Source organism: Notolepis coatsorum, assembly GCF_963971535.1.
Source record: "Notolepis coatsorum genome assembly, chromosome: 8".
Taxonomy (NCBI): domain Eukaryota; kingdom Metazoa; phylum Chordata; class Actinopteri; order Aulopiformes; family Paralepididae; genus Notolepis; species Notolepis coatsorum.
The window spans coordinates 63,162,777-63,189,634 of record NC_140172.1 but is presented as its reverse complement, the minus strand read 5'-3'; the positions used below and the strand labels follow the sequence as shown (position 1 = coordinate 63,189,634).

The 26,858-nt window shown below is 43.9% G+C and overlaps 1 protein-coding gene across 2 annotated transcripts in view; it reads left to right on the top strand.

The window, feature by feature from the left end:
- slc6a7 (solute carrier family 6 member 7) overlaps positions 1 to 26,858 on the top strand; it is a 58,506-nt gene that overhangs the window by 9,518 nt on the left and 22,130 nt on the right. Inside the window, exons 1-7 of one of the 2 annotated variants that reach the window (XM_084320925.1) lie at positions 10,110 to 10,242; positions 12,375 to 12,506; positions 13,389 to 13,599; positions 16,522 to 16,660; positions 19,267 to 19,401; positions 20,224 to 20,327; positions 20,420 to 20,544. In XM_084320925.1, the coding sequence (XP_084177051.1) occupies positions 12,401 to 12,506; positions 13,389 to 13,599; positions 16,522 to 16,660; positions 19,267 to 19,401; positions 20,224 to 20,327; positions 20,420 to 20,544 (820 nt within the window). In that variant the 5' untranslated portion in view covers positions 10,110 to 10,242; positions 12,375 to 12,400. Of the gene's footprint in view, positions 1 to 10,109; positions 10,243 to 12,374; positions 12,507 to 13,388; positions 13,600 to 16,521; positions 16,661 to 19,266; positions 19,402 to 20,223; positions 20,328 to 20,419; positions 20,545 to 26,858 lie in introns of those variants that run through there. The other variant, XM_084320924.1, reaches the window with a different exon arrangement.

Genomic DNA, 26,858 nt, shown 5'->3' with positions numbered 1-26,858 from the left:
AAAACTAATTTACCCCTCCATCCCCCTCCACCCCCCAGGCCTGTTATTTTCTGGCCCGTGGGTCTTACTTTGGGCAACCCTACTTGAAACTCGCAAAATGGTCGTTACCAGTCACATTGCAGGTGTATTCGAATAGAAACCGCCACCCCTAAACTATTGAGTCGATCTCTCACCTCTGGCACAATGTAACTACTGTAATCCCTTATCCCATAAGAAGAGACAAATAATGGCGTAGGGAGCCTTGCAAAACTAGCGGAGATGAGCTTTCAGAGAGTGCAGCTGCTGTGTAGATCATTCTCCTGTGGTTAGATAAAAAGAAAATCCTGTCATGCATTTTCATAAAATTTGACTGTTATTCTAGCAGGCCACGTTGATAGCTGAAAAAGCAAGCTTATAATTAAATCGTTATTGGTCTTTTTAGAAATCAGACCTGCTCAAGTCAAGAATTGATTTTTTTTTAAACGGATGACAACCTGTTCGTTTTTACATTTATAGATGATTGGATTTAAAAAATAAATAAAAAAAAGTGAAGGGACATGATATGTCCCCCTGTCTGTCCCTAATGCAGAGACATGTATCAGAGATGTGAATCTTCAGATACAAAGCCAGGGCTATATTCTACAGGAGAACACAGGAATACTGGTTAACAAGCTCTTTACTAAGCGATGGAATCTCCATTTGAAGCAGACTAATAAAAGCAATGCAGATAATTACTAATAACAATACATAGGTTAATGAATTAACAGAATACCATTATACCTGTGGACTAGATTAGCCGCTTCTTCACACCCAAGTCTGATGTGGAATAATGAAATACTGTCTATTTCATTACCCCTGTGGACTAGATTAGTGCAAATTGTATCTAAAAGTAGGGATGAACATTTGCAATTATTTTCATATTTCATTCTCCTATTTAGTTTGAATTGACATCTTCATTAGGATCCTCCGTTAGCTGACGCCGTAGTGACCTCTGGTCTTATTGGGGTCCAACGTGCAACAAGATTATTATACATATGAACTGAGATGAGAAGACAAAGTAACGAGTAGCAAACTATGTATCTTTTAATGTCGGAGCCCATGCTTTGTGGAAAAACATCACCCCAGATCTAAATTCACTGCACCCTCTCTCTTAACCTTTTCACTGCCACACGACAGAAGGTTAACCCTTTACTATCACACAACCGACGGTCGTGTGATGTGAAAGGGTTAACCTTCTGTGTATTGTCGCAGTGAAAGGGTTAACCGTTTGGTGGTGCGGCAGTGAAAGGGTTAACACACATCAGTTATTAGTCCCCCTTCTTCAGTTTGACCTGTTAATCATTGATTGAGTGTATTGGTCTGTGGAGTTTGTTTGTCTAACTATAGGCAGGGTTCATACAGTCCTGAAAAACTTGGGAAACATTTTGGAAAAGTCATGGAAATGACTTTTCCAGGACCGGAAAAGTTATGGAAAACAAAACGTAATCCATTCCAATAATCCAATCCAATGAAATCTCCTTTTTCAGCCAGTAAAGTCTGTAATTTAGGTTTGGCTGTAGATGGATATACCGGTAGATACCTTTGACGGAATAACAACCCAAAATAACATGTTTTCTGATTACAAGAGGCAGGGGAACTATGTGAGAATGCTATTCATCGACTACAGCTCGGCATTCAATACCATAGTCCCCTCCATACTCATAGCCAAGCTCAGGGACCTGGGCTTGGGCTATGACCTCTGCCAGTGGGTCTTGGACTTCCTGACTGGCAGACCCCAGGTGGTGAGAGCAGGCAACTGCACCTCCTCATCCATCACCCTCAACATAGGGGCCCCCCAGGGCTGTGTTCTGAGTCCCCTCCTCTACTCCCTGTACACACACGACTGTGTGGCTCAGCGGAGTAGCAATACAATCGTCAAATTTGCTGACGACACAGTGGTGGTGGGCCTGATCTCTGCCAACGACGAGAGGGCCTACCTGGAAGAGGTCAAGGTCCTGGCGGGATGGTGCCAGGAAAACAGCCTCTCCCTGAACGTCAGCAAAACAAAGGAGATGATTGTGGACTTCAGGAGGTCGGGGGTCAAGGACTACAGCCCCCTCAGCATCGACGGGGCACCGGTTGAGAGAGTCAACAGCTTCAAGTACCTCGGAGCCCACATATCCGAGGACTTGACATGGACCATACACATTAACAGTGTGGTGAAGAAGGCACGACAACGCCTCTACTTCCTCAGGCGCCTAAGGAAGTTCCAAGTCAGCCAGAAGATCCTTAAGAACTTCTACTCATGTACAATAGAGAGCATCTTGACCGGCAACATCACCTCCTGGTTTGGGAATAGCACTGCAAAAGACCAAAGCAGACTACAAAGAGTGACACGTTCAGCCGAACGCACAATTGGAGGGGGGCTCCCCACCCTCCAGAACATTTACTACAAGCGTTGCAAGGGGAAGGCTAAGAGAATTATTAAGGACTCGAGCCACCCGAACAACTGCCTCTTTGAACTGCTGCCGTCAGGCAAGCGATACAGGAGTCTCAAGGCGAGCACAGAAAGACTCAGAAGTAGCTTCTATCCCCAGGCCATCAGGCTGCTAAACGAACAATGAATGAACACTACACAACAACAACCACCAAACACACATAGCACACACATCCACACGCACACACTCACTTTAAACAAACACACTGTAGCACCCACTACACACACTTTATAGCACACACCCACTTTAAACAAACACACTGTAGCACCCACTCCCCACACTTTATATTTATGGATGAAGGATTGCACTACAACTCGTACACCTTACTGTAAATTGTACCTAAAATTGTACCTCATCCCATTTCTGCTTTGCACTAGATAGTACTGTACATTAGTACACTGCATAGTATTGTGTATTGTATATTATATGGTAACTCAGAACATTGTACATATGTCTATACCGAACAACTGTGACCTCATTTTCTTCTAAATTCATGCTATATTATGTTATTATGTTATTTGATACTATCTTGTCTAGCACAGTCTCTGGAGCGTAACAGTAAGAAGCATTTTGTATGAAAGTATTCTGTACTTCTGTATGACAACTATTAAAGAACTTGAACTTGAACTTGAACTTGAACTACAAAAGCTTATGGGGATAGTTGCAAAAAAAGAAAAGCTATAACCCAAAAGGTCTTGGTTATAGAAGTTGCGCTATACTACCATATATCATGGAATAGTCAGGGAAGAAGTGATTAGGGAAAATGTGTATGAACCCAGTATAGGTCTGTCTGTATTGACTGATTAGCTAGGGCTGTGCGATTCATTTACTGAATCAAATAAATCAATGAATCAATTACAGAAAATGATCAACATTATACAAATTTCCATATCAATGCTTCCAAATTTTTCATTGGTGGCATACACCTGCATATGACCTATATAACTCTGTATAATAGCATGTACAATAATGCTGTATAATATACCGTATATATACATTTATACTTACCGTATATATTTATTCACATCTGTCTGTCCATACCTGCATATAATCCTTTTTACATACCTGTAGACTAGATACTATATCTATATATGTACCCTGACCTACTCTTACTAGTCACACTGCTGGCCAGTATGACTTAGTATAGTGATGATCATAGTGTCTTTGTACCTGTATCACTGTACATATTAATAGGGATGCCCCGATCACGTTTTTTGCCACCGATCACCGATCGCCTTGAGCCATATCGGCCGATACCTATCCGATACCGATCGTTTTTGATAAAAAAAAAAAAAAAAAATGTTATATAAATTTATTTATTTTTTATAAAATATATATATTATATAATTAGACTTGTACTTGTATTATCTGCGAGACATCGCCACCACGCAACAAGTCAAAATGCTCGCTATCTGCAAACAGCTCCACTGTCTGTGTGTACTCGAGTAGCCTCCAGCTACGGCCAGGATTCTCCGGCGCTGCAGCTGGACCCTAGTATTGGTATAAATTACATTCAGCAAGCCCTCAGCTCGAATACGCATCGAATCAATGTTATAAGACATTGATATCAGGAGCTATCTGTAGCTACTGCTAGCCGGCTAGATAACGTTAAGACAACGCCTCAGTGAATTATTTAGTTTAGAGCTAACGTGAGCTAACATGAGCTACCGAGTCAACAGAGGTAACTTATCATGCACTCGACTATTGCTGGAGCATTTGTTGATATCAGCAGCTATCAGTAGCTAGCCAGCTAGATAACGTTAGACAATGCCTCATGTAGTCACTGGGTCATTTAGTTTAAACAGTAACGTTAGCTCGGTAGGTACTGGTAGCCAACGTTAGCTCACGTCGCATCATGCACCAGACTATAGCAGACTGCGAGGCTCTTGTTTACATGAGTGCGGGAGGGGCTGGAGAGGAGGAGGTGCCGTACGCTGCAGGCAGCTGTGTGTCTGAGAGAGAAGTCAGCAGTGACTGTGAGATCTCCGCTAAGAATTGGATCATGTTTTTCTATCGGTTTTGACGATCGGCGAAAATAAAGCATTATCACCGATCACCGATCGCATATTTATACTGATTATCGGCCGATACCGATTGGTGGCCGATCGATCGGGGCATCCCTACATATTAATACTACAACAACTCTGTACATACATCAGCAATACTACTCAGTAGTACTAATTTATATATTTTATACCCAGTTTAATCAGCTGTACATTATATATTACTATTGGACTTTACTGTTACATTTGCACTATGGTTGGATGCCCAACTTATTTTTGTTGTACTGTACTTGTGCTGTATAATGCCAATACATTTGAATCGAATCGAATCTATTCTAATCTAATCTAATCTAAAAGTGTCTGGTCTGATGGAAATATGTGTAAAAAAAGACCCTGTAGTGCATCATGCTTGAGCTCAAAGTCATTGCACATTCATGGCAAAAAGCTAAACACAAGTCATTTAAAAGTTTTAATCTAATCAAATGTCAACTTCCCATTTTTATAATTTCATTGTCTGTCCAATACTGGTACTCAATTGTCTGTGTCTGTGGAGTATTTTAGCCTGGTAGGCACTCCTCTAACCATTCACTGTCTACCTGCATTTCATATGAGGTGCTCTATAATAGACCACCGCAACACTTCCGGTATTCTGAAATCATGGGAGAGAGAGAGCGGGGGAGAAAATGAATGAATGTGGATGAGAGCCTTGTAGTGTTGTCAAAAATATCGAAGTATCGATACATATCGATACTGAATATTTAAAAAGGCTTCGATACTCATTTCCCGAAGTACCGATACTTTCTGCAGTATCGGTACCACTGCTGGTGTTGGCGCAGCAGCCATTTTCAGCAAAGGTCTAGACAGCCTTGGGCTACTACGGAGGAATAAAAGACGCCACACACTTCATTGCAGTTTCACACACCACTGACCGAATCCCACAAGTGAGCCGGCAATGATCCCTTTATTGGAACCAGCTGCGTAATTGTCAAGCTGACAAGTATGACGTCAGCATAAGAGCATTAAAGAGATGCATCGTTCACGACTGTTCAACACCCCCACTTGATCTTATTCTGATAAAACCTTTGACATACATTTACATTTTCTTTTCTTTCATTTTTAACCTTCAACACCAAAAATAAAATACACAAACTTTTCAAGCATGACCTTTGTTGCAGGTTTGGTTAACATATCAGCTACCATTTCTGTTGTTGGACAGTATTCAATAATAATGTTTCCATCATTTACTGCAGATCGAACAAAATGATATTTAATGTCAACATGTTTACACCTTTGGCGACACACAGGATTCTTTGAAAGTGCAATTGCCCCTTGGTTATCCTCAAAGATTGTCACTGGTGCATAATCATTTTCACTATCCATTCCTTTTAATAACTGCACAAGATAAAAACGTTCCTGTGTAGCAGCTGCCAAAGCCATATATTCTGCTTCACATGTGGATAAAGCAACTGTAGGCTGTTTCTTAGATTTCCAGGAAATAACAGGTCCTGTCTGACATAGACTAAAACAGTACCCAGTTGTGCTCCGTCTGTCATCACAAGTTTTAGTTTTGAATCACTTCTCTTGTAACACAACTCCTGGTCTACAGTTCCCTTCAAGTATCTCAACACATGTTTTGCTGTTACCATATGCTGTTCTTTTGGTTCGGATAAGTGTTGAGACAACTTACTAACAATAAAACTTAGATCAGGTCTAGTACATGTCATTACATAAATCAAGCTGCCTACCACTTCACGATACCTCTTTTGATCAACAGATTCACCTTCATTGTCAAATTGTTGTTTATACTCACATGGAGTCGATCTTGCCTTGCAGTCAGACATGTCAAACCTTTGCAATATTTTCATGATGTACCTTTTCTGGTTCATCTTTATTTCACCATCTGTCTGTGTGAAATCAATGCCTAGAAAGTTCTTAAGTTTGCCAAGATCTTTCATCTTAAATTTGGCTCCCAAAATGTCTTTTACATTTTGGATTGTTTGACTGTTGCTTCCTGCAATGATAAGATTATCAAAATAATCCTTTCACCTTTAGATGTTAGTTTATTGTAAACACAATGGTCAGCCGGGTTTTGGATAAAACCATTTTCACTTAGATAATCATGGAGCATTTTATTCCAATTCCGTCCTGATTGTTTCAGACCATACAGTGATTTGTTAAGTTTACAGACCAGTTTCTCCCCCTTCTCTGACTTAACCTCAAATCCTTCAGGTTGCTCCATAAACAACTCACAGTCTATAGGAGCATGTAAATATGCCGTTTTAACATCCATTTGATGCAACTCCAAATTATGTTCTACTGCAATTTGCATTAGACTACGTATAGAGGTCATATTTGCGGTTGGAGAAAAGGTTTCCTTATAATCAATACCAGACACTTGACTATAGCCTTTTGCTACATACCTGGCTTTGCATGTTTCAACTGGGTTCTCTTTCACTGTGTAAACCCATCTGCCCCCCACTGCATGTTTACCTTCTGGCAGTGTGGTCAGGGTAAATGTGTCATTTTCCCTCAGTGAATCCATTTCCTCTTCCATAGCTTTAGTCCATAATTGAGAATTTGGTGATGACATAGCCTCCTCCAATGTTTGGGGCACATCACAAATAACTCTATAACAGTAATCAAGGGTTAGTTCTTCTTGGTCATCAGATTCGACTTTACACTCATAATCCTTCAAATATTGAGGAGGTTTTCTTTCCCTTTGTGGATAAGATTTACTCTGGAAATATTGAGGAGGTTTTCTTTCTCTTTGTGGATAAGATGTACTCTGGCTACTTTGGCCTTTACCTGTCTCAATGTTATCACAAATCTCATTCTCCTGTGACTCTTTTGTGAGTACATTTGCCTTTTCAGTTTTTGGTAGGTGGTTTACAGCTCTCCTCATACTGAAATCTTCATCACCTGTTTCCTGCTCTGTTTGAGTCTGATTCTCAATTACACTCTTGGTGATGAATTTGACCAACCTATTTTTAAGTACTTTTCCTGTGTCAGGATAAAACACCAAATAAGCAGGGCTGTTCTTATCATAGCCTACAAAAATACCCTTTTCACATCTTGAATCCAACTTTTTCTTGTTTTGCTTGTAAGCATAGCATGGTGACCCAAATGTTCTCATTTTTGAAAGGTTAGGCTTCTTTCCTGTTAACATGTAGTATGGAGTCTGTCCTACACGCTTGTTGTAACACCTATTTCGAATGACAGCAGCAGTCATAACTGCATATGTCCACAACTCTTTTGGTAGGTCACTCTCAATTAGCATGCATCTTGCCATTTCAAACAATGTTCTCCAATTTCTCTCAGCTGTCCCATTTTGATGGGGTGAATAAGGAGCTGAGGTCTCATGTCTGATGGCATTTCTACTTAGCAATGACTGAAATTGACCAGAAGTATACTCTGTACCATTATCAGATCTCATGCATTTGATTTTTCCATAAGGTGAAACGTCAGCAATGTACTTCTCAGTAGCCTTGACTGTGTCACTCTTTGATTTAAAAAAATAAACAAAAACTGCTCCTGAATAGTCATCAGTAAATGCTAATGTGTATCTGAACCCATCTTTAGCTGTAGGATCTATAGGTCCAGACAAATCTGTGTGTACGAGCTGCAGTGGAGCCTTTGCTCTTTCATCTGGCTCTCTGCTCCTGCTCTGAGCAAATTTACCCTTTGTGCACACTTCACATGTCAAATTAGATGTATCAGTTTTGCCTTTAATTGTCATACCCTCTGTGACTTTTTGCAATTTTAACACATCTTCGTAGTTACAGTGACCTAGAATTTCGTGCCATGTTTTGATATCATAACACCCATGACATTCATCAACATTTTCATCATTAACTGTGTTTAGATAAAACAATCTATCATACACCTTAATATCAAATGTCGTACCGTTCTCATGAATGAGCTTGTTCTGTCCTTCCTTGAATACAACCGTGGCTCCGTTGGTCGTCGCTGCCTTGACCGAGAAAATGTCTTTGGGAAAGGATGGGACGTACAGCGCCCCCGTCAGCATCGTCTCCACCTCTCGACCCGTATTGTCTTTCAGCCAAACTTTGGCTGCACCTCTCTTCAGCGCTATGCCAGAGGCCCTCACTCCATCAGCCAACTCCAGGACATGTTTTCGTGGCTCGAAACTCTCGTCAAAGTCTTTGAACTTGCTCACGTCAGTCACTATGTGCGATGTAGCACCGGTGTCGACCATAAGCCCTCTTTGCTTCAGGCCATTGCCTGGGTCGCCGTCCACCTGTCTTTCGCGGGCCTTGAAGGCGAATGTGTGGTGGTGGTCGTGGTCCTCTTCATCCGCGGCCTGTTTTACGTTGTCTCGTCGTCCTCTCCGCCTGCAGTTTGCATCTCTGTGCGTGGAACTTCTGCAAAAACGGCACCACTGTCTCTGTTGTTCCCCGTGACCAGCAGCCTTGCACTCGCGGGCCATATGGCCCTTTTGGCCGCAAGCATAACAGGTCAGCAGCTTCACATCAAAGTCTTTGCCTCTTACTTTCATCACGCTGTCATCAACTGAGCTCCCACTGAACTTCTCAGTGCTCTCGTAGCTCCTCAGCTTGGTTTTGAACTCGGCGAAGGTGATCTTCTCATCACTTTGTGTAATGTGGATAGAAAACGGTTTAAACGACGCTGGCAGCCCCTTCAGAATCATCGCTATCAATAAACCGTCACTTAAAATCTCTTCTGCATTCCTCAGTGCTGTGATAGCAGTTTCTGCTCGTATAATATAGTCTGTAATGCTTTCATTAGCATATTTCTGGAGAGACGTAAGCTCTGTGTACAAGCTGATCACACGTGGTTTTCCTGTACTTGCGTAGTGATCCCTCAGAATCTTCAACGCCTTTCTCCAATCGTCCGCTGCATCTCTCATGACCAGAGACAAACTTGTGTCGTCCAACAATTGGATAAGTTCGGCGTAGACTTCTTCATTTTTGTCAGCATCTTCTGCGGCTCTTGTTGCGGCTGCGTCTGCGTCTTCTTCGTCCTCGTCACTGTTAGGCTTTTTCAATATGGTGCTTTTCAGCCCATGTAGACGCAGGTGGCCAAGAAACTTTGTTTCCCACAACTCATATTTTCAATATGGTGCTTTTCAGCCCATGTAGACGCAGGTGGCCAAGAAACTTTGTTTCCCACAACTCATAGCTTTTCTCATCTCCGTCAAAGCACAAACGATTCCATCGGCTTCCAAGATCCTTTCTGGGCCCATAACCTGTTGGCGCAGCAGCCATTTTCAGCAAAGGTCTAGACAGCCTTGGGCTACTACGGAGGAATAAAAGACGCCACACACTTCATTGCAGTTTCACACACCACTGACCGAATCCCACAAGTGAGCCGGCAATGATCCCTTTATTGGAACCAGCTGCGTAATTGTCAAGCTGACAAGTATGACGTCAGCATAAGAGCATTAAAGAGATGCATCGTTCACGACTGTTCAACAGCTGGCGAGTGTTCTACCGCAAGTTGTTGACGCGCTGTTCAGAGCGCTCAGCGCGCTTGCCCCCCGGCTCCTCCGAGTCCAGCCCTCCCCCTCACAGAGTCACAGAGAGCCGTCTTCTTCAGTTAGTAAACAAACATTTTAGCTGAAGATGGTAAATGCAGAGCCTCCGCAACTTGTGCTTGTGGATAAAGAAAGCAGCAGAAGTGCTGTTTGGAGGTACTTCGGGTTTCAAGTAAACAACGAAGGACAAGCTACAAATGCCCCAATGCTATTTGCAAGCGGTGTTAATAGCAGTGCCAGCGCCGATCTCCATAAAGAAATGAAAGAGGTTCGTGACAGCTGCTCTTTCAACGTCACTGTGACTGAAGCATTAAACCATTAACTCTAGTTTAATACATGATACGTTGTCTACTGATGGCGCATAATATCAACAGCTGCTTCGTTGTAACGTTACAGCTACCAGCTAAAGTTAGCCCCCTTAGCTTAGCTTGCCACCGTTATAAATACTGCATGGAAACGGAGTAACGTTAACGTGTAAACGTTATGTCGAGGTCATACAATACTACAGTCGACATAAGGTTAACGTTACCCCGTTTCCACCAAGTGTTTAAATAGCAGCAATCTTGTTGAAAATGTAACATTACTAAAATTCTCCGAGCATAGCCTCTCTCTCTCTCTCTCTGTCTCTCTCCATCTATCGCTACCTCTCTCTCTCGCTCTCGCTCTCTCTCTCTCTCTCTCTCTCTCTCTCTCTCTCTCTCTCTCTCTCTATCTACCGCTACCTCTCTCTCTCTCTCTCTCGCTCTCTCTCTCTCTCTCTCTCTCTATCTACCGCTACCTCTCTCTCTCTCTCTCTCGCTCTCTCTCTCTCTCTATCTACCGCTACCTCTCTCTCTCTCTCTCTCTATCTACCGATACCTCTCTCTCTCTCTCGCTTGCTCTCGTTATCTTTAAATAAAAACTGTTACTAACTGTTCAGTTTGTGAGGTACATGCAACACAGATTACAGTGTTTACATCTGTCTGCTTGAGAAAATACCATGTTCTGCATTTGCAATAAAAATGATTGAAGTGAGATGAACAGTTATTTTTAAATGTGTGATCTAAAGATAAACAAAGGGTTTTAAAAGTGTTATATTTATCTTCTCTTAGTACCAGACTCGAAGCTGAGGAGAATCAACCAGCAACAAAAGCTAAATTTGTTAAAAAAAAAAGAAAAAAAAAATATATATATATATATATAATTTTTTTTTTTTTTTTTGGTATCGAAATGGTATCGAAGTATCGATACTTTTCAAGGTATCGTATCGAAGTCGAAATTCCAGTATCGTGACAACACTAGAGCCTTGACATAAAGTGGTTGTAGGTACGGCTGTGGGGGTGCTGGAGACATGATCCAATATACTTGTATACGCCTGAGTGTCCTGAACATGGAGAGACCAATCCCAAGTCGATCGGCACTTTCTCGGCCGAGCGATATTCACCTTTCCGCATCTACTCCCGAACTCTGCAGGAACGGTATGAGATTGTGATGAGAAGATGTCTGAGGAATTGTCACGGTTTCACAGTGTTATGACCTTCATCTGGTCATTTATTTTGTGAGGGTAAAACACATGAGCCTTTTATATTTAAAAGTTGTTTGTTGTTTGTTTGTGGTTGTTGTTGTTGTTGTTGCTGATGATGTTGTTTTTGTTGTAGTATTTGTTGTTGTTAGTATTATTGTTGTTGTATTTGTCACATTGCTTTTGGTTTTGCACTAAAAGTTCTATATCTGAACTTGGCTCTTACAAAACAAGCTAAAATAACAGAGCATAACATAGCATAGAATACTGGGCGGCTACGTGGCGTAGTGGGCAAGGCGCTCGCCACAAAATGCTGGAAACGCTGGGCTCGTCAGTTCGAGCCCAGCGCTCCACATTTGCTTTCAGTTTAGCTGGTCGTTCATACTAATACACATTGGCCGTATTAGGGGGTGGGAAACTGATGGGTGGGGATCGGGCGCTGTGGACAGCGACTCCTACAGGTCGGTTGGTGCGCCTGCGCAGTAGAATCAGGAAGTGTCGGGGGCAGCGTGAGCCTCCCACGCGTTACTCCTCGCCACTAAGAGATCGAGCTGCGCAGGTGAAAAGATGCGACTGCTGTTACCTCAAGTACCGGAGGGGACTTGTGCTATGTATGACTTAGTCCACATTGCAGCCGGCTTGTGGGAGGCAAGAAACAGCGTTCGTGACAGGGGAGGGTTGAATTGGATGATACGAAATTGGGATGGGAGAAAATATAGAAAATGGGAGAAAAAGTGGATAAAAAAAAACATAGCATAGAATACTATGTAGCTGTAGCTTCTAAAATACATAATATGGTAAAGAAAATGTGATCAATTCCTGGTGCATTCAGAGTACTTCGCTACCAGAAGAGTAAGACAGTTCTGATTGTGAGTGTGCCCCCCCCCCCCCCCCCTCAGGTGTGTTCCTCATTCCCTACTTCATCATGCTCTTCTTTACTGGCGTCCCCCTGTTCCTCATGGAGCTCAGTCTGGGCCAGTATGGAGCGGCGGGACCGATCACTGTGTGGAAATGCTGCCCTCTCCTCAAAGGTAACAGTAATCCCCGCCCCCCCCCCCCCATGCTTTTTAGCCCAGTAATTTCTAACCCTTGTGTAAAGGTGGCGGTGCACTAAGTATATCAGAGAGAGGCATTTGAAAACGTTGAGAAATAAGTAATACTTTTGTAACTGAATGATTGCAAGTGTTGCCTTAGATAGAGGCCTGTCTTCCACCATGGCTGCCTGTAACATAACAACCATTGTTTTGTACATAGGAATGGAAGAGACAACAGTTGCTATGTCCAAAACAACAGTTGCTATGTGTTTATATATTAGAAAAAACTATCATTTCAGTATTTCAACTACTAACCCTGACCACACAGTAGTTCAACTAATAACCCTGACCACAGAGTAGTTCAACTACTAACCCTGACCACAGAGTAGTTCAACTACTAACCCTGACCACACAGTAGTTCAACTAATAACCCTGACCACAGAGTAGTTCAACTACTAACCCTGACCACAGAGTAGTTCAACTACTAAACCTGACCAGAGTAGTTCAACTACTAACCCTAACCACAGAGCAACTACTAACCCTGACCACAGAGTAGTTCAACTACTAAACCTGAGCCTAACGCCAGAGTAGTTCAGCTGTTGTTGAAACAATATAGTCTCTGTAGTGTTATTAAAGGTGTGTGCATAGGGCGCCAGAGCCTCGTCTATTTTTATTTAGCTCTTGGGACAATAATAGTATTTCCTATAACAATTTGAATGAATGAGTTTTCAGAATTTCAAAGTAACTACTACAGTTGCAAAGGGACCAACATTTCCCCTCTAAGACAAATGAATGGTGCTGATTTTCAACCCCTCAGGTGTACATATAGATTCCCCCCCCCTCAGAATCTAGAACCCTTTTTTTTGTTTCTGTCGGTAGGAATTGGCATCGGGATGCTCTGCGTGTCCTTCTTGGTGTGCCTCTACTACAATGTCATTATAGCGTGGACCTTCTACTACCTGGGCAGCTCGTTCCAGAGCCCCCTGCCCTGGTCCTGTGACGCCCCGGCCAACTGGGCCCTCTGTAACAGCAATGCCACTGGGAACAGCTCTTCTGGCCGGACCCTCAGTCCCACCGAGGTCTTCTGGAAGTAAGGAAACCTCAGGGGGTTTATTAGTAGTCGACTAATTTTCTCACCCGATAGATACAAATACAGATACAGATACAGATACAGATTAATGTTGAATTAATATTGATAGCCAATATATAATACAGATATTAAAGGGATCAAGGGACACCTTTGAAAGTGGTCATGCCTTTTGGAGCTCCTTTGTTTGTATATGTATGTAAAAGTATGTAACAAATTGGGAATCGAACCCGGGTCACCCAGACCACAGGCGACAACGCTGTAGACCGTTGATTAATTGAAGTGGATACGGATCTGATCTGTATCCACTTCAATTAATTTGTGCTAAGCTAACATGTGTCTCTGTGTTGTTCTTGCAGTACTGTGTACAGTTTTCTTCTCTCTCGTTTGAATTCCTCCAGCGATCACAATGCCGATTGTTTGCAGTGATCGACAAGCTGTTGCAATGAAAGAGCTGTGAGCTCTCTGTCGTACTACACCCATTTTGTTTAGTGTTTGGGCAAATGTCTGATTGATTTCCCAATTCACACATCCTGAATTACAACACATGAATTCACCCAACACATAAGCGTGTTATGAACAGCTGAAGAGAGCTGACAGTTCTGTTCTCCTTTTGATGACGCCTTCACGGTCAATTGTAAATCCAGCCAAACCACTTTTCACCTAGTCGGTTTGCATTTATTTAGCCGCTTGTGAGTCACGGTTTACACATGTTAGGTGTGGCGAACAGACCAGAGTATTTTAAGAACTTTGACAGATACTGTAGATGCCTGTAGATGATTACTAAGATAAAAAAATATAACGTTATTTCATGCACGAAAGCCATTGATGCTGAACAGCAGATTCATTCTAAGTTGATGATAATCAGACCTCTCACCATTGTCACCAAACATCAAGATGCTGTCATACTAATCACCTCTTATGTACAGTAATAATGATAGTCTGAAATAACGTTTTAGTGACACATAATAGTCTCATCACTTCTACCTGATTTGACTTTCATCTTTCAGATTAAATTCACTTTAATCACGTATTAGATAATGTGACAAATGTGTGACAAATACAAATTCTGGAAGATCATACACGCACGCACACACACATGCACGCACGCACGCACGCACACACTCACTCACTCACTCACTCACTCACTCACTCACTCACTCACTCACTCACTCACTCACTCACTACTCACTCACTCACTCACTCACTCAGTTAGACCAAACATGAAAACATAAATATTCTAAATTGGTCCAAGTTTATTTCTTGTTGCAGTGTTTGCTAATACAATAGCTGACTTATATATTTAATTTTAGATGGCTGATGGGAAATAAACCAAAGCTGTTCCCTACAAACACAATGCCATTGAAAAGGTCTATACTTGGAGGTCATTCCAGTGGCAAAAATGGTTCTACTCTTAAGAATAACCAGTACATAGTCTGTCCCTGACTCATGAATATAACCCTTTCCCTTGCAATGGTCATCAAAAGTAGCCTTACTAACAGACAAACTTTAATGTTTTCTTGTCATCAGTTCTCTCTCTCTCTCTCTCTCTCTCTCTCTCTCTCTCTCTCTCTCTCTCTCTCTCTCTCTCTCTCTCTCTCTCTCTCTCTCTCTCTCTCTCTCTCTCTCTCTCTCTCTCTCTCTCTCTCTCTCTCTTTCACACACACACCACATGGCTGTCATCACTCACTGTAGTATCACAGAGAGAGAGACACCTCTGATTGGCAGATGTTTATATCAGCGTTTCCTATATTGAAGTATGCGTAGATTTTCTCAGTGAAGGTGTGTTTATGAGTGTAGATGTGAGTCATGTTTTCAGGGTTGTAGGACACCTCCCCCTGTCATAGCCCATCTGTACTCTGATCCTCTGGAGGCTCCTCTTCACTGTGAAGGTCTCACCCAGCAGATTATAGTACTTATTATAGTATTTATTTACTATAATTACCACAATTATAATCTGTAGCCTAGAAAGGATGCATGATGTTTTCCCTTCCTGTCAACTAACTCTTTAGCTACACCTATAAGCATAGACATAAAGGCTAGATGACTCACCCGCGCTGCTGGCCAATGGAGACCGACGTTTCCACATGGCGGCCACAGCCCACTCATAACATGAATGTCTATGGTGCATGTACTATTGAAATAACCATAGCTGGTTCTGGTTTGTCCCTGTAGGAGGAGCTTCCAGGATAAAGCCGGGGATGGAAGCTCCTCTCAGGGGGAAGTAGAAGCCGGCTTGGAAGAGACACAGCCGTGCTGGAGCTAGTGCCCTTAGCCAAGGGCCTGGTTGTGGATATTTTGTTGATAGATAGTTTGATTGTTTTGTATTTTTGTCATCTAGTTGTGTTAAATATGGTTTTCCCACTGGGAAGCATAAGAACATTTGAAAATAAACACCAACCACCGGGTGATGACAACCTGTCTCCGACTACAGTTTTTCCACTGCTTGGCCACATCCTCACAAGGTCAAAGGTTATCTGAATGTAGTGATGAGTGATACATTTTACAAGTTGTAATTCAAGGGTAGAGAGATTTTATACCCAACCCTACTCCCCCCACGACACCTGGGCGAGATGTGAAGCTACAGTAAATAAACAATAGATAATCTTGCTAGACAAACGACTGACGGACGGACAGACAGGCAGACAGACAGACATGGACTTACATATTGGTACTTGTACAGACAGACATGGGCTTACATAGAGGTACTTGTACAGACAGACAGACAGACAGACGGACAAGCTTTCTTTTTTGGTGGAGTGTTCCTTTAATTATTCAAATGAATTAAATATATTGCACTATCAATATCCAAATGTAAATCAACAAATCGGGGTTCTCCCCCACCCCACCCCTCTCTGTATTCTTGTATCAGTCTACTTACTTGTGAGTGTGTGATTAGTGATCAGTTTGCCTGTGTGTTCCCAGTGAGCGCGTGCTGGGCGTGGTGAACAGCCAGGGGCTCCATGACCCCGGCCCCGTCAGGTGGCAACTGGCCCTCTGCCTCCTGGCTGCTTGGATCATCATCTTCCTCTGCATACTGAAAGGCATCCGCAGCTCTGGCAAGGTGAATACAACACTGTGTTCATGTTGTCAAAACACTCATCCCACTTCTGCCACCACAATACACACATACATATACACACTAGTGTTGTCAAAAATATCGAAGTATCGATACATATCGATACTGAATATTTAAAAAGGCTTCGATACTCATTTCCCGAAGTACCGATACTTTCTGCAGTATCGGTACCACTGCTGGCGAGTGTTCTACCGCAAGTTGTTGACGTGCTGTTCAGAGCGCTCAGCGCGCTTGCCCCCCGGCTCCTCCGAGTCCAGCCCTCCCCCTCACAGAGTCACAGAGAGCCGTCTTCTTCAGTTAGTAAACAAACATTTTAGCTGAAGATGGTAAATGCAGAGCCTCCGCAACTTGTGCTTGTGGATAAAGAAAGCAGCAGAAGTGCTGTTTGGAGGTACTTCGGGTTTCAAGTAAACAACGAAGGACAAGCTACAAATGCCCCAATGCTATTTGCAAGCGGTGTTAATAGCAGTGCCAGCGCCGATCTCCATAAAGAAATGAAAGAGGTTCGTGACAGCTGCTCTTTCAACGTCACTGTGACTGAAGCATTAAACCATTAACTCTAGTTTAATACATGATACGTTGTCTACTGATGGCGCATAATATCAACAGCTGCTTCGTTGTAACGTTACAGCTACCAGCTAAAGTTAGCCCCCTTAGCTTAGCTTGCCACCGTTATAAATACTGCATGGAAACGGAGTAACGTTAACGTGTAAACGTTATGTCGAGGTCATACAATACTACAGTCGACATAAGGTTAACGTTACCCCGTTTCCACCAAGTGTTTAAATAGCAGCAATCTTGTTGAAAATGTAACATTACTAAAATTCTCCGAGCATAGCCTCTCTCTCTCTCTCTCTCTCTCTCTCTGTCTCTCTCCATCTATCGCTACCTCTCTCTCTCGCTCTCGCTCTCGCTCTCTCTCTCTCTCTCTCTCTCTCTCTCTCTATCTACCGCTACCTCTCTCTCTCTCTCTCTCGCTCTCTCTCTCTCTCTCTCTATCTACCGCTACCTCTCTCTCTCTCTCTCTCGCTCTCTCTCTCTCTCTATCTACCGCTACCTCTCTCTCTCTCTCTCTCTATCTACCGATACCTCTCTCTCTCTCTCGCTTGCTCTCGTTATCTTTAAATAAAAACTGTTACTAACTGTTCAGTTTGTGAGGTACATGCAACACAGATTACAGTGTTTACATCTGTCTGCTTGAGAAAATACCATGTTCTGCATTTGCAATAAAAATGATTGAAGTGAGATGAACAGTTATTTTTAAATGTGTGATCTAAAGATAAACAAAGGGTTTTAAAAGTGTTATATTTATCTTCTCTTAGTACCAGACTCGAAGCTGAGGAGAATCAACCAGCAACAAAAGCTAAATTTGTTAAAAAATATATATATATATATATATATATATATATATATATATATATATATATATATTTTTTTTTTGGTATCGAAATGGTATCGAAGTATCGATACTTTTCAAGGTATCGTATCGAAGTCGAAATTCCAGTATCGTGACAACACTAATACACACTAGGGATATAATGGATCGTAGTTTATCCGTACGGGTCACCCGCCATGGTTTGGCATGTGATTACAAAATTATTTACAAAAAGAAATAGTGAGCTATATATATCGCATGATATTAGGAATGTCTGAAGTGTGCCTGACTCTTAACCACCAAGACCTGCACGGACTACAACGTATGACGTATATCATGCCAGTTAGGGTACCTTGTACATACTGTTTACTCATAGTATATGTTCAGATTCAAATATTTTATTGCCTATATTTATTGTAACATATAATATAACCGATAGGGCTTACAGGGTTTATTTTTCTCATATTTCTATATTCAGAGTTAATTATATTGTTTACACTGTTTACCTTTCTCATATTTATATATTCAGATAAAATTGTATTGCCTATATTTATGTCTTTCTTCCATTACCCTGCCCATACCTGTACCTCTCCTCCCCCCCTCCATGCTTCTATGACACCCGGATTTCCCCAAGGGGATCAATAAAGGAATATCTTATCTTATCTTATCTTATCTTATCTTATCTTATCTTATCTTATCTTATCTTATCTTATCTTATCTTATCTTATCTTATCTTATCTTATCTTATCTTATCTTATCTTATCTTATATTCTCCAGCATCGCTTAAGTCTGCTGTTTGGGCGCATTACATATTTAGTTTAGTCTATCATAGAGATGGGTTAAACATTACAGATTTAGTTTTGTCTATCATACAGGTTGATTAAACATTACATATTTAGTTTAGTCTATCATACAGGTTGATTAAACATTACAGATTTAGTTTTATCTATCATAGAGATGGATTAAACATTACAGATTTAGTTTAGTCTATCATAGAGGTGGATTAAACATTACAGATTTAGTTTTGTCTATCATAGAGATGGATTCAACATTACATATTTAGTTTTGTCTCTATTACTATGACACCTGTTTCTATTACTATGACACGTGTTTCTATTACTATGACACATGTTTCTATTACTATGACACATGTTTCTATTACTATGACACGTGTTTCTATTACTATGACACATGTTTCTATTCCTTGTGTTTCTAGGTGGTGTATGTCACGGCTACCTTCCCCTATTTCGTTCTCTTCGTTCTGATCATCAGGGGCGCAACGTTGGAAGGGTCTCTTCAGGGTGTGGCTTTTTACCTCACACCCGACTGGCAGCGATTAGCCAGCGCACAGGTACGGTTGGTAGTTCAGTCAACCTAGTGTAGCTGAGATTGAAAAGTGATGTGGTTCTTTGCAAGGGTTCAATTATGCCTCATAACAATACAATAAAGTACATGTGTCAGTTGATGAAAGAGACACTGTCATCACTGGAGACGCCTGTCATTGTTGCTGTTGCTGTTTAGTGTGGTTAAGGTTATGGTTAGTTTAAGGTAACAGTGTGGTTAAGGTTAGGGTTAAGGTTATGGTTAGTTTAAGGTAACAGTGTGGTTAAGGTTAGGGTTAGGGTTATGGTTAGTTTAAGGTAACAGTGTGGTTAAGGTTAGGGTTATGGTTAGTTTAAGGTAACAGTGTGGTTAAGGTTAGGGTTCAGGTTATGGTTAGTTTAAGGTAACAGTGTGGTTAAGGTTAGGGTTATGGTTAGTTTAAGGTAACAGTGTGGTTAAGGTTAGGGTTAGGGTTATGGTTAGTTTAAGGTAACAGGGTGGTTAGGGTTATGGTTAGTTAAGGTTATGGTTAAGGTTAAAGTAACAGTGTGGTTAGGGTTTGTTATCAGAAAAGTGTGTCTTGGTATTCTTGAGGTAAAGGCACTTGCCTCCCATGTGAGCATCCTGGGTTTGTTCTCAAATGTTTTCTGAAAACATTAAAAGTAAAAAAAAAAGAATAAAAAAAAAAAAAAGTCTTACATAACGCACAATATGTACCTTTTTCCTGTGGTCGATAAGTACTTTATTTACATATTTTAAGCGAGACCGGGCTGTAATGAGATGAAAGATGGGTGTCTCCCAAAGTCAACATTTCATCACATGACCGATTTGCTGTCGTTGTCATCTCCAGGTGTGGAATGACGCCGCCTCCCAGGTATTCTACTCCCTGGGGATCGGAGTGGGAGGGCTGCTGTCTATGGCATCCTACAATAAGTTTGACAACAACGTCATCAGGTTAGTATGTGTGCTCCCTGCTAACATCTGGCGCTATGGCTACAAAGCATGAATGCAAATCGGAATCTCTAACATGACACTGTTGATTTCAGGGATACATTGATTATCACCATAGGGAACTGCAGCACCAGCTTCTTTGCGGGCTTTGCTATTTTCTCAATCCTAGGTCACATGGCCTGGAGGAAGGGTGTGCCCGTCGGGGAGGTGGCAGACACAGGTAGCTACTCTGATCATCTCACTCAGTGGTACAGACACACAGGTAGCTACTCTGATCATCTCACTCAGTGGTACAGACACACAGGTAGCTACTCTGATCATCTCACTCGGTGGTACAGACACAGGTAGCTACTCTGATCATCTCACTCAGTGGTACAGACACAGGTAGCTACTCTGATCATCTCACTCAGTGGTACAGACACACAGGTAGCTACTCTGATCATCTCACTCAGTGGTACAGACACACAGGTAGCTACTCTGATCATCTCACTCAGTGGTACAGACACACAGGTAGCTACTCTGATTGTAACTGAGGGGTTACAAAACCCTGACTGTATTAAAGATTGTGATATATTAAACCACTGCTAGTTATGTACTTTAATTACTGGCCAAACAGTACATCAAATATTGATGGTGAACACTCACAAGAACACGGCATTGACACAGAAATTCTATTGGAGGGTTATTTATTATTATTAGGCAACGTTAGGTTACAGATTGAGAATTAGGGTTGCGCTTGTATGGCGAAGAATATACTTAAAGTCAGTCAAGAGCATAAGTCAGAATAGTAGGAATACTATGATGGGTCTAAGCTGACGCCACCTGTGGTACAGTAGCAATTATATAGGGCAACACCGGTACCAACTGGAGACAATGGGTAGAGGAAAGTTCGGGTACTCCGTCTGAGTCAACGAGGAATAAAGAGGCTCCAGGTACAGGAGTCGGTGCTTGTACTCCCTTGATCAGCAGACAAAAGCAATAGTTGTAATCCAAGATGCTCGACAGCATTGACGACAGCTAGCCAGCCCCTTCCAAGAGGCAGGCCCGAGTGGTAATCCTCACGAGGTTAAATCCCAAACGACAGTGGAAATCAACGGTGCTCTTCTCCGGTGGTCACGGTCCCAAAGCAATATAATCCAACCAGGAATGGTTCTGCAATCGCCGGTGCCGATTCTCCTGTGCACTATACTTCACATTAAACTAGGTCGAACTTGACGTTACTTCACTAAACTCTGACATTTTTACTATTCTATTCGCACATGTTCTAAATGCTCTATTTAGACGCAAGGTTGCTCACTTCACTGCACGTTGACTCGTGGTGAAGGTGGTAAGGTTTGAACTAGTTACTGCTGTTTACACCTGCGCCGTATTTATACTTAAGTGAATATCTAGTCCCAACCTCAGTTCTTGTCTCGTATTACTACGCAGACTCTGGGCATGTTCTGACATGCCCGGAGTTGTCTTTGAACTTGCCGTTGGGGGCTTGGTCGTTGGCGCCTGGGGCCGCTGTCCAATAGGAGAGCGAATATTACTCTGGTCTGTACGCAGGTAAAGGGATATTCCGTGTATATATATAAATAATATACAAAGTATATCAAACAATACATATATATATTCAGTTTAATCTGGCCCTTCACAACAGCTGCCTCCTAATTAGTCCGCACCTAATTAGTTAAAGGAAGACAGATTAATAGTCTAGTCAACTGCTCAATGTCTGTTGTGAGGAGTAGGTCAATCTACAAAGTCAGTGGGTCATTGTCGTCATCAGGGGAGTCAGGGAGCCTCGGCAACTCTATCAGCCTCGCCACAGGTCGGGTGTAGGTCCGCCCCTGGACAATAACTTCTGCCGCTCTAACCTTTCCGTCGGCACCAGTGATCACTTTGCTTACGCGGCCGGCCGGCCACGCAGCTCGGGGTAGTGACTGGTCTATGATCATAACGACTGTGTCCACTTTTAAGTTGTCCCTGTCCTTGACCCGCTTCTGACGGGCTGGAAGGGATGGTAGGGAGCTTAGGAGGAAGCGGGCCTGAGACTGGCTGATCTGTGCTTGGCTGTGTCTCCACATCCTCTGTCTGTTCCTCTTGTTCGGTCTGTACCCCGTCTGAGGAGGGGCCGGTTCCGGCCGCCCCATCAAGAAGTCGCTTGGGGTGCTGGGTTTGAGGTCAGCTACGTCGCTTGGAGCGCAGCTGAGGGGGGTGGAGTTCGGAACTCCCTCTTCTTGGGCCCACGGTTCTCTCACAGGCCTCTCGTCTAATGTCAATAGCCTCTCAACGGGCTGTACGAGAGAGTGGCCGGTGTCGCTCACCTTTGTGTGCAGGCAGCGTGTAGACGTGGGTTGACTGTCAAGTCCGTAGAGGGGGCCCTGGAGCGTCCACCCCAGTCGGGTCTGAACCGCGACTGGGCATCCTTTGGGTCCGATGTGGGCCGCCTCAATTGGGAGAATGAGGTCCGCGTGGTCGGAGCCTATGAGCAGGGTCGGTGTGGCGCCGTCGATAAGCGGTATAGGTAGTCTGCGTAGGTGCTCGTACTTCGCCATCAGCTGTGGGATGGGGTAGTTGTACCGTGACAGGCCTATGTCATGGCTGGTGAAGACGTTAGTGATGCTATACTGCTTCTCGGGCTGCTCGACCGCTGCTATCGTGAAGGAGACATTTTCACCCTTTATGGTCTTCCGGTCTCTTCTAATGGTACGGATTGTCATTGTTTCTTTGGCACCCCGCAGGCCCAACTGGGCTGCGGCGGAAGCGAGGAGGAGAGTCTTTTCAGACCCATCGTCTAGGACGGCGTAAGTGTCCAGGACCTTGTCCTCGTAACTCAGGAGCACTCTGACCACTTTGATGAGCACTCGGGGGCTCCCGCTATGCTGGTCTATGTGGAGCACTCCTGTTGGTGGGTTGCCTTGTCGGGCTAGTCCTTTCTTGTGGGCCTCGCGCAGTGTATCGCAGCGAGCGTGGTCCTGTGTGTTCGTCCTACTCCACTGATCCATTTCGGCGGGGGTCAGTTTCTGGTAGGCTTCACACCGTGACATGGAGTGTCCGCTGCGGCAGTAAGTACACCAGGGGGGGGGCCTATGGATCTTCTGTAGTGGTGACACCGCCTCTGCCTGATACATCACCGTGACGGGCCCACTTTGGTTTCCTGGCGGACGCTTGTTGCTGTCGTGCAGGACCTCCAAGTGGGCGCCGTCGCACTTGCTGCATTTCTTCTTTAAACGGCACTCAGCTGCCATATGGCTGCGCGCGCAGCGGAAGCAGCGGCGGTTGGCTTTGATCCACTGACTCACCTCGTCAGCGGTCAGCTCCTTGAAAGTGTCACATTGAGACAGCCAATGTTCCTTTTCACAGTACTGACAGACAGCTTTCCACTTCTCCTTGACGTGGGTGTTGTGGCTCGTCTGCCGTGGCTCAACCTCGGCTTGGTGCATAACTGTCACGGACCGGCGGTTGTCATTGAACCTCCGCGGTCCATCTCTAGGGCTAGAGTCACTCCACACGAATGTGTCCAGTCGTAGACTGCTGACCTCCCTGGCGAGGAAATCAGCTAGGTCTAGGAGGGATGCTTCTGGGCCGTTGGGGTCGCGGTGGTCTCTCTGCCGCCGAAAACGCTCTTGGCGGGCTGGAGGGAGCTTCTCCAGTATTCGCTCCACATTAGAATTTGCATACAGTTCATGTCTCCCCTTCTCCTTTTGGGACCCCAGCATCCCCACGAGGGATTGTACCTTGATAGAGAGGTCATCCAGTGCTCTATTGTCTTTGGCTGGGGGGAGGCGGTCGATATCCCGTATTTCTTGGATCACGTAATCCCATATGCGTCCATAACGCTGGTCGAGAGCCACCAGAGCCGCGGAGTATGGGGTGCTTGAGTTGGAATATGCCAGCGCTATGTTATGCGCTCTGGGCACCTTGAGATGCTTGAGGAGGATGGCATATTTGTACGACTCGTCGGGGACGTCGGACATCATAGTCTCCAAACACATGCGTAATTCCGTGTACTGTGCTCTGTCCTCGCGCGTAAAGTCTGGGAACGTCGGTGTGCCAAGGTACGATGCCATGGATGGCTGGCACATTGGTGAGCGTAGGGGAAGAGGCCTCCTGGGCGAGTCTCCCGGTACGTGTGGTCGTGGGTTAGTACTTGGTGGGTACCAGAGGCCGGGTCCCCAGGTGCTGTTCCTCGGTGCTGACTGTACGTCAAACTCACCCGTGAGTTGGGTCGGGGGTTTGTAGTGCAGTGACTCAGGGCTGAAGTCGGGGCTGTACTGGGCCTCTTGGTCCAGAGTACGTTGCTGCTGGTGGGCTTGACATTCCTCCTCTTCCTCTTCCAGGTCCTGGAGTCTTCTATTCAGTCTTTCGGCGACGTAGGCCGGTTCTTCCCGTAGGCTGGGTCTCGTATGGACCGGTCGGGGAGGGGGCTCGGAGACGTAGACAGGTTCCTCCTGTTGGCCGGGTCCCGGGTCGCTTTGTCGGGTAGGGGAAGGTGCCCTAGACCCTTGTCGTGATGATCTCCGGGAGCTCCGTGCGGAGAGAGGGGGTGTCGCCCTGGCAATCAATTGTTCTATCATCTGCGCCTGCAGCCGGTCGCGCTCTGCTTCGCGCTGGGCATTGGCGGCGTCGCGCTGTGCATTGGCGCGGTCTCGTTCGATGTTCTCTTCCGTCTGAAGGCGCCTCTCCTCCAGTCTTATGCGGTCGTCCTCACTTCTTTGTTGCGCCTGGAAGCGATCTCGTTCGGTTGCAGAGTGTTCGCGCTCACTAAGGGCTTGCGCTTGGAGTTGCGCGTGAAGGCGCTCTCGTTCCGCTGCAGAGTGTTCGCGCTCGCTTAATTGTTGCGCCTGGAGGCGCTCTCGTTGTTCGCGCTCGCTCATCTGTTGAGCCTGGAGGCGCTCTCGTTCCATGGCAGAGTGTTCGCGCTCACTAAGGGCTTGCGCTTGGATTTGCGCGTGCAGGCGCTCTCTTTCCGTGGCGGAGTGTTCGCGCTCACTAAGCGTCTTTGCTTGAAGCTGGTCGCGTTCACCCTGAAGTCGGTCTCTTTCGGTGGAGGCTGTCAGTGTGGCGATCAAGGCTTGCGCCAGTATCTGGTCCGCCTTGCTGGGGGATGACACTGACGGAGGTGATCGGGTGCTGACGGGGCTTGTTGGAAATCTGTTCTCCTGGCGCGCTCCGAGGTCTATCTCCTGGGCGCGGTTCTCTTCTCTTGGTTGTGTGTCGGGTTCTATCCCTGGAGCGCTTTCTTTATCCTGGAGCGCTCCGGGGTCTATCCCGGTGACGCTGTCTGGAGGTATAGTCATGTCATGTCCCACCTGGTCCCCCCCGTGAGCTGAGTCAATTTGGTCTGAACCCACTGGGGTCTCTACTGGCAGGGTCGCCAAGTCGATAGGATTGGACATGCTTTGACTATCCGCTTTATCCGTATTTAACGTCTGTTTAGATAAGCTAGGGCAGGGGTGGCCAACCCGCGGCTCGCGAGCCGCATGCGGCTCTTTGCCCGTCAATGTGCGGCTCTTCCATCCATAAAAAAAAATAAAACAAATTTTTTTTTTTATTTTTTTTTTACTTTTTTTTTTTTTTTTTTACCTTTTTTTTTTTTTTATGTCACTCATTCCATAATGACGTAGAATAAACATTTACAATTTTTTTTAAATGGTCCATTTGCATGTTCTTGGTATCTGAATCTAGGGACATATATGGATCAGTGTCAGAAATAGTGTCTGTTACTAGGCTTGAGTAAATTGTAATGAACCAAAGGAGAATATCAATTCTATTTAAAAAAAAAAAATTATCTTTGACTGTAAATAACACCATGCTAAAATTGACCAGACCTGAAAAATCTAAGCAAATGAATAAAGGGAAGATGATTAAACAGAAGGTTTTGTAGATACAGTACTGAATTCTGCCATCTTTTTTATAATGTAAATTTCTCCACCATTTTTCATCATATTGCAACACCGTTTTTTGCAAGACGTTCACAGAAAGGTAGAGAAACTAACTGCGTTCTGTTTTATGGCAATAACGTTCAGGTTTGTGGGAGATAATCCCAAAAAATAAGAGAAATTAAAAAGTAAATACAGAAGTCAGATGATTGACAGGGGCTGGTGTGAGCTGGGTAGGGTAGTTTTTCGAAATTTGAAAGCCCTGAGTCTCTTCCTTCAAAAGACTACACTCACTTTTGGCTGTGCCACTTCCTCCTGTCAATATGCGCCGGTTTCCGACTCAATGCCCTGAGATTTCTATAATCTTATATTTCACTAATAACAGTTAAAATAATTCTGAAAATATACACTTTTACTGTATATCTCGGGCTTAAGAGGTTAACCCTGTGAGGCCCAAATTAAAAAGAAATTAGCAACTTCAGAGGCCAGAGGGTGGGACATATAAACACATTTACTATCAAATAGCATTGTGAGGCTGAACAACAGGACCAATTGACTATACATGTGCTTAAAGGGGAACTATCTTATAAATGGCTTTTTTCAGTGTTTACCATTGTTTCTTAGCTATGTGGACTTATATTAATAGGATATATGTCTCTAATTCTCATAT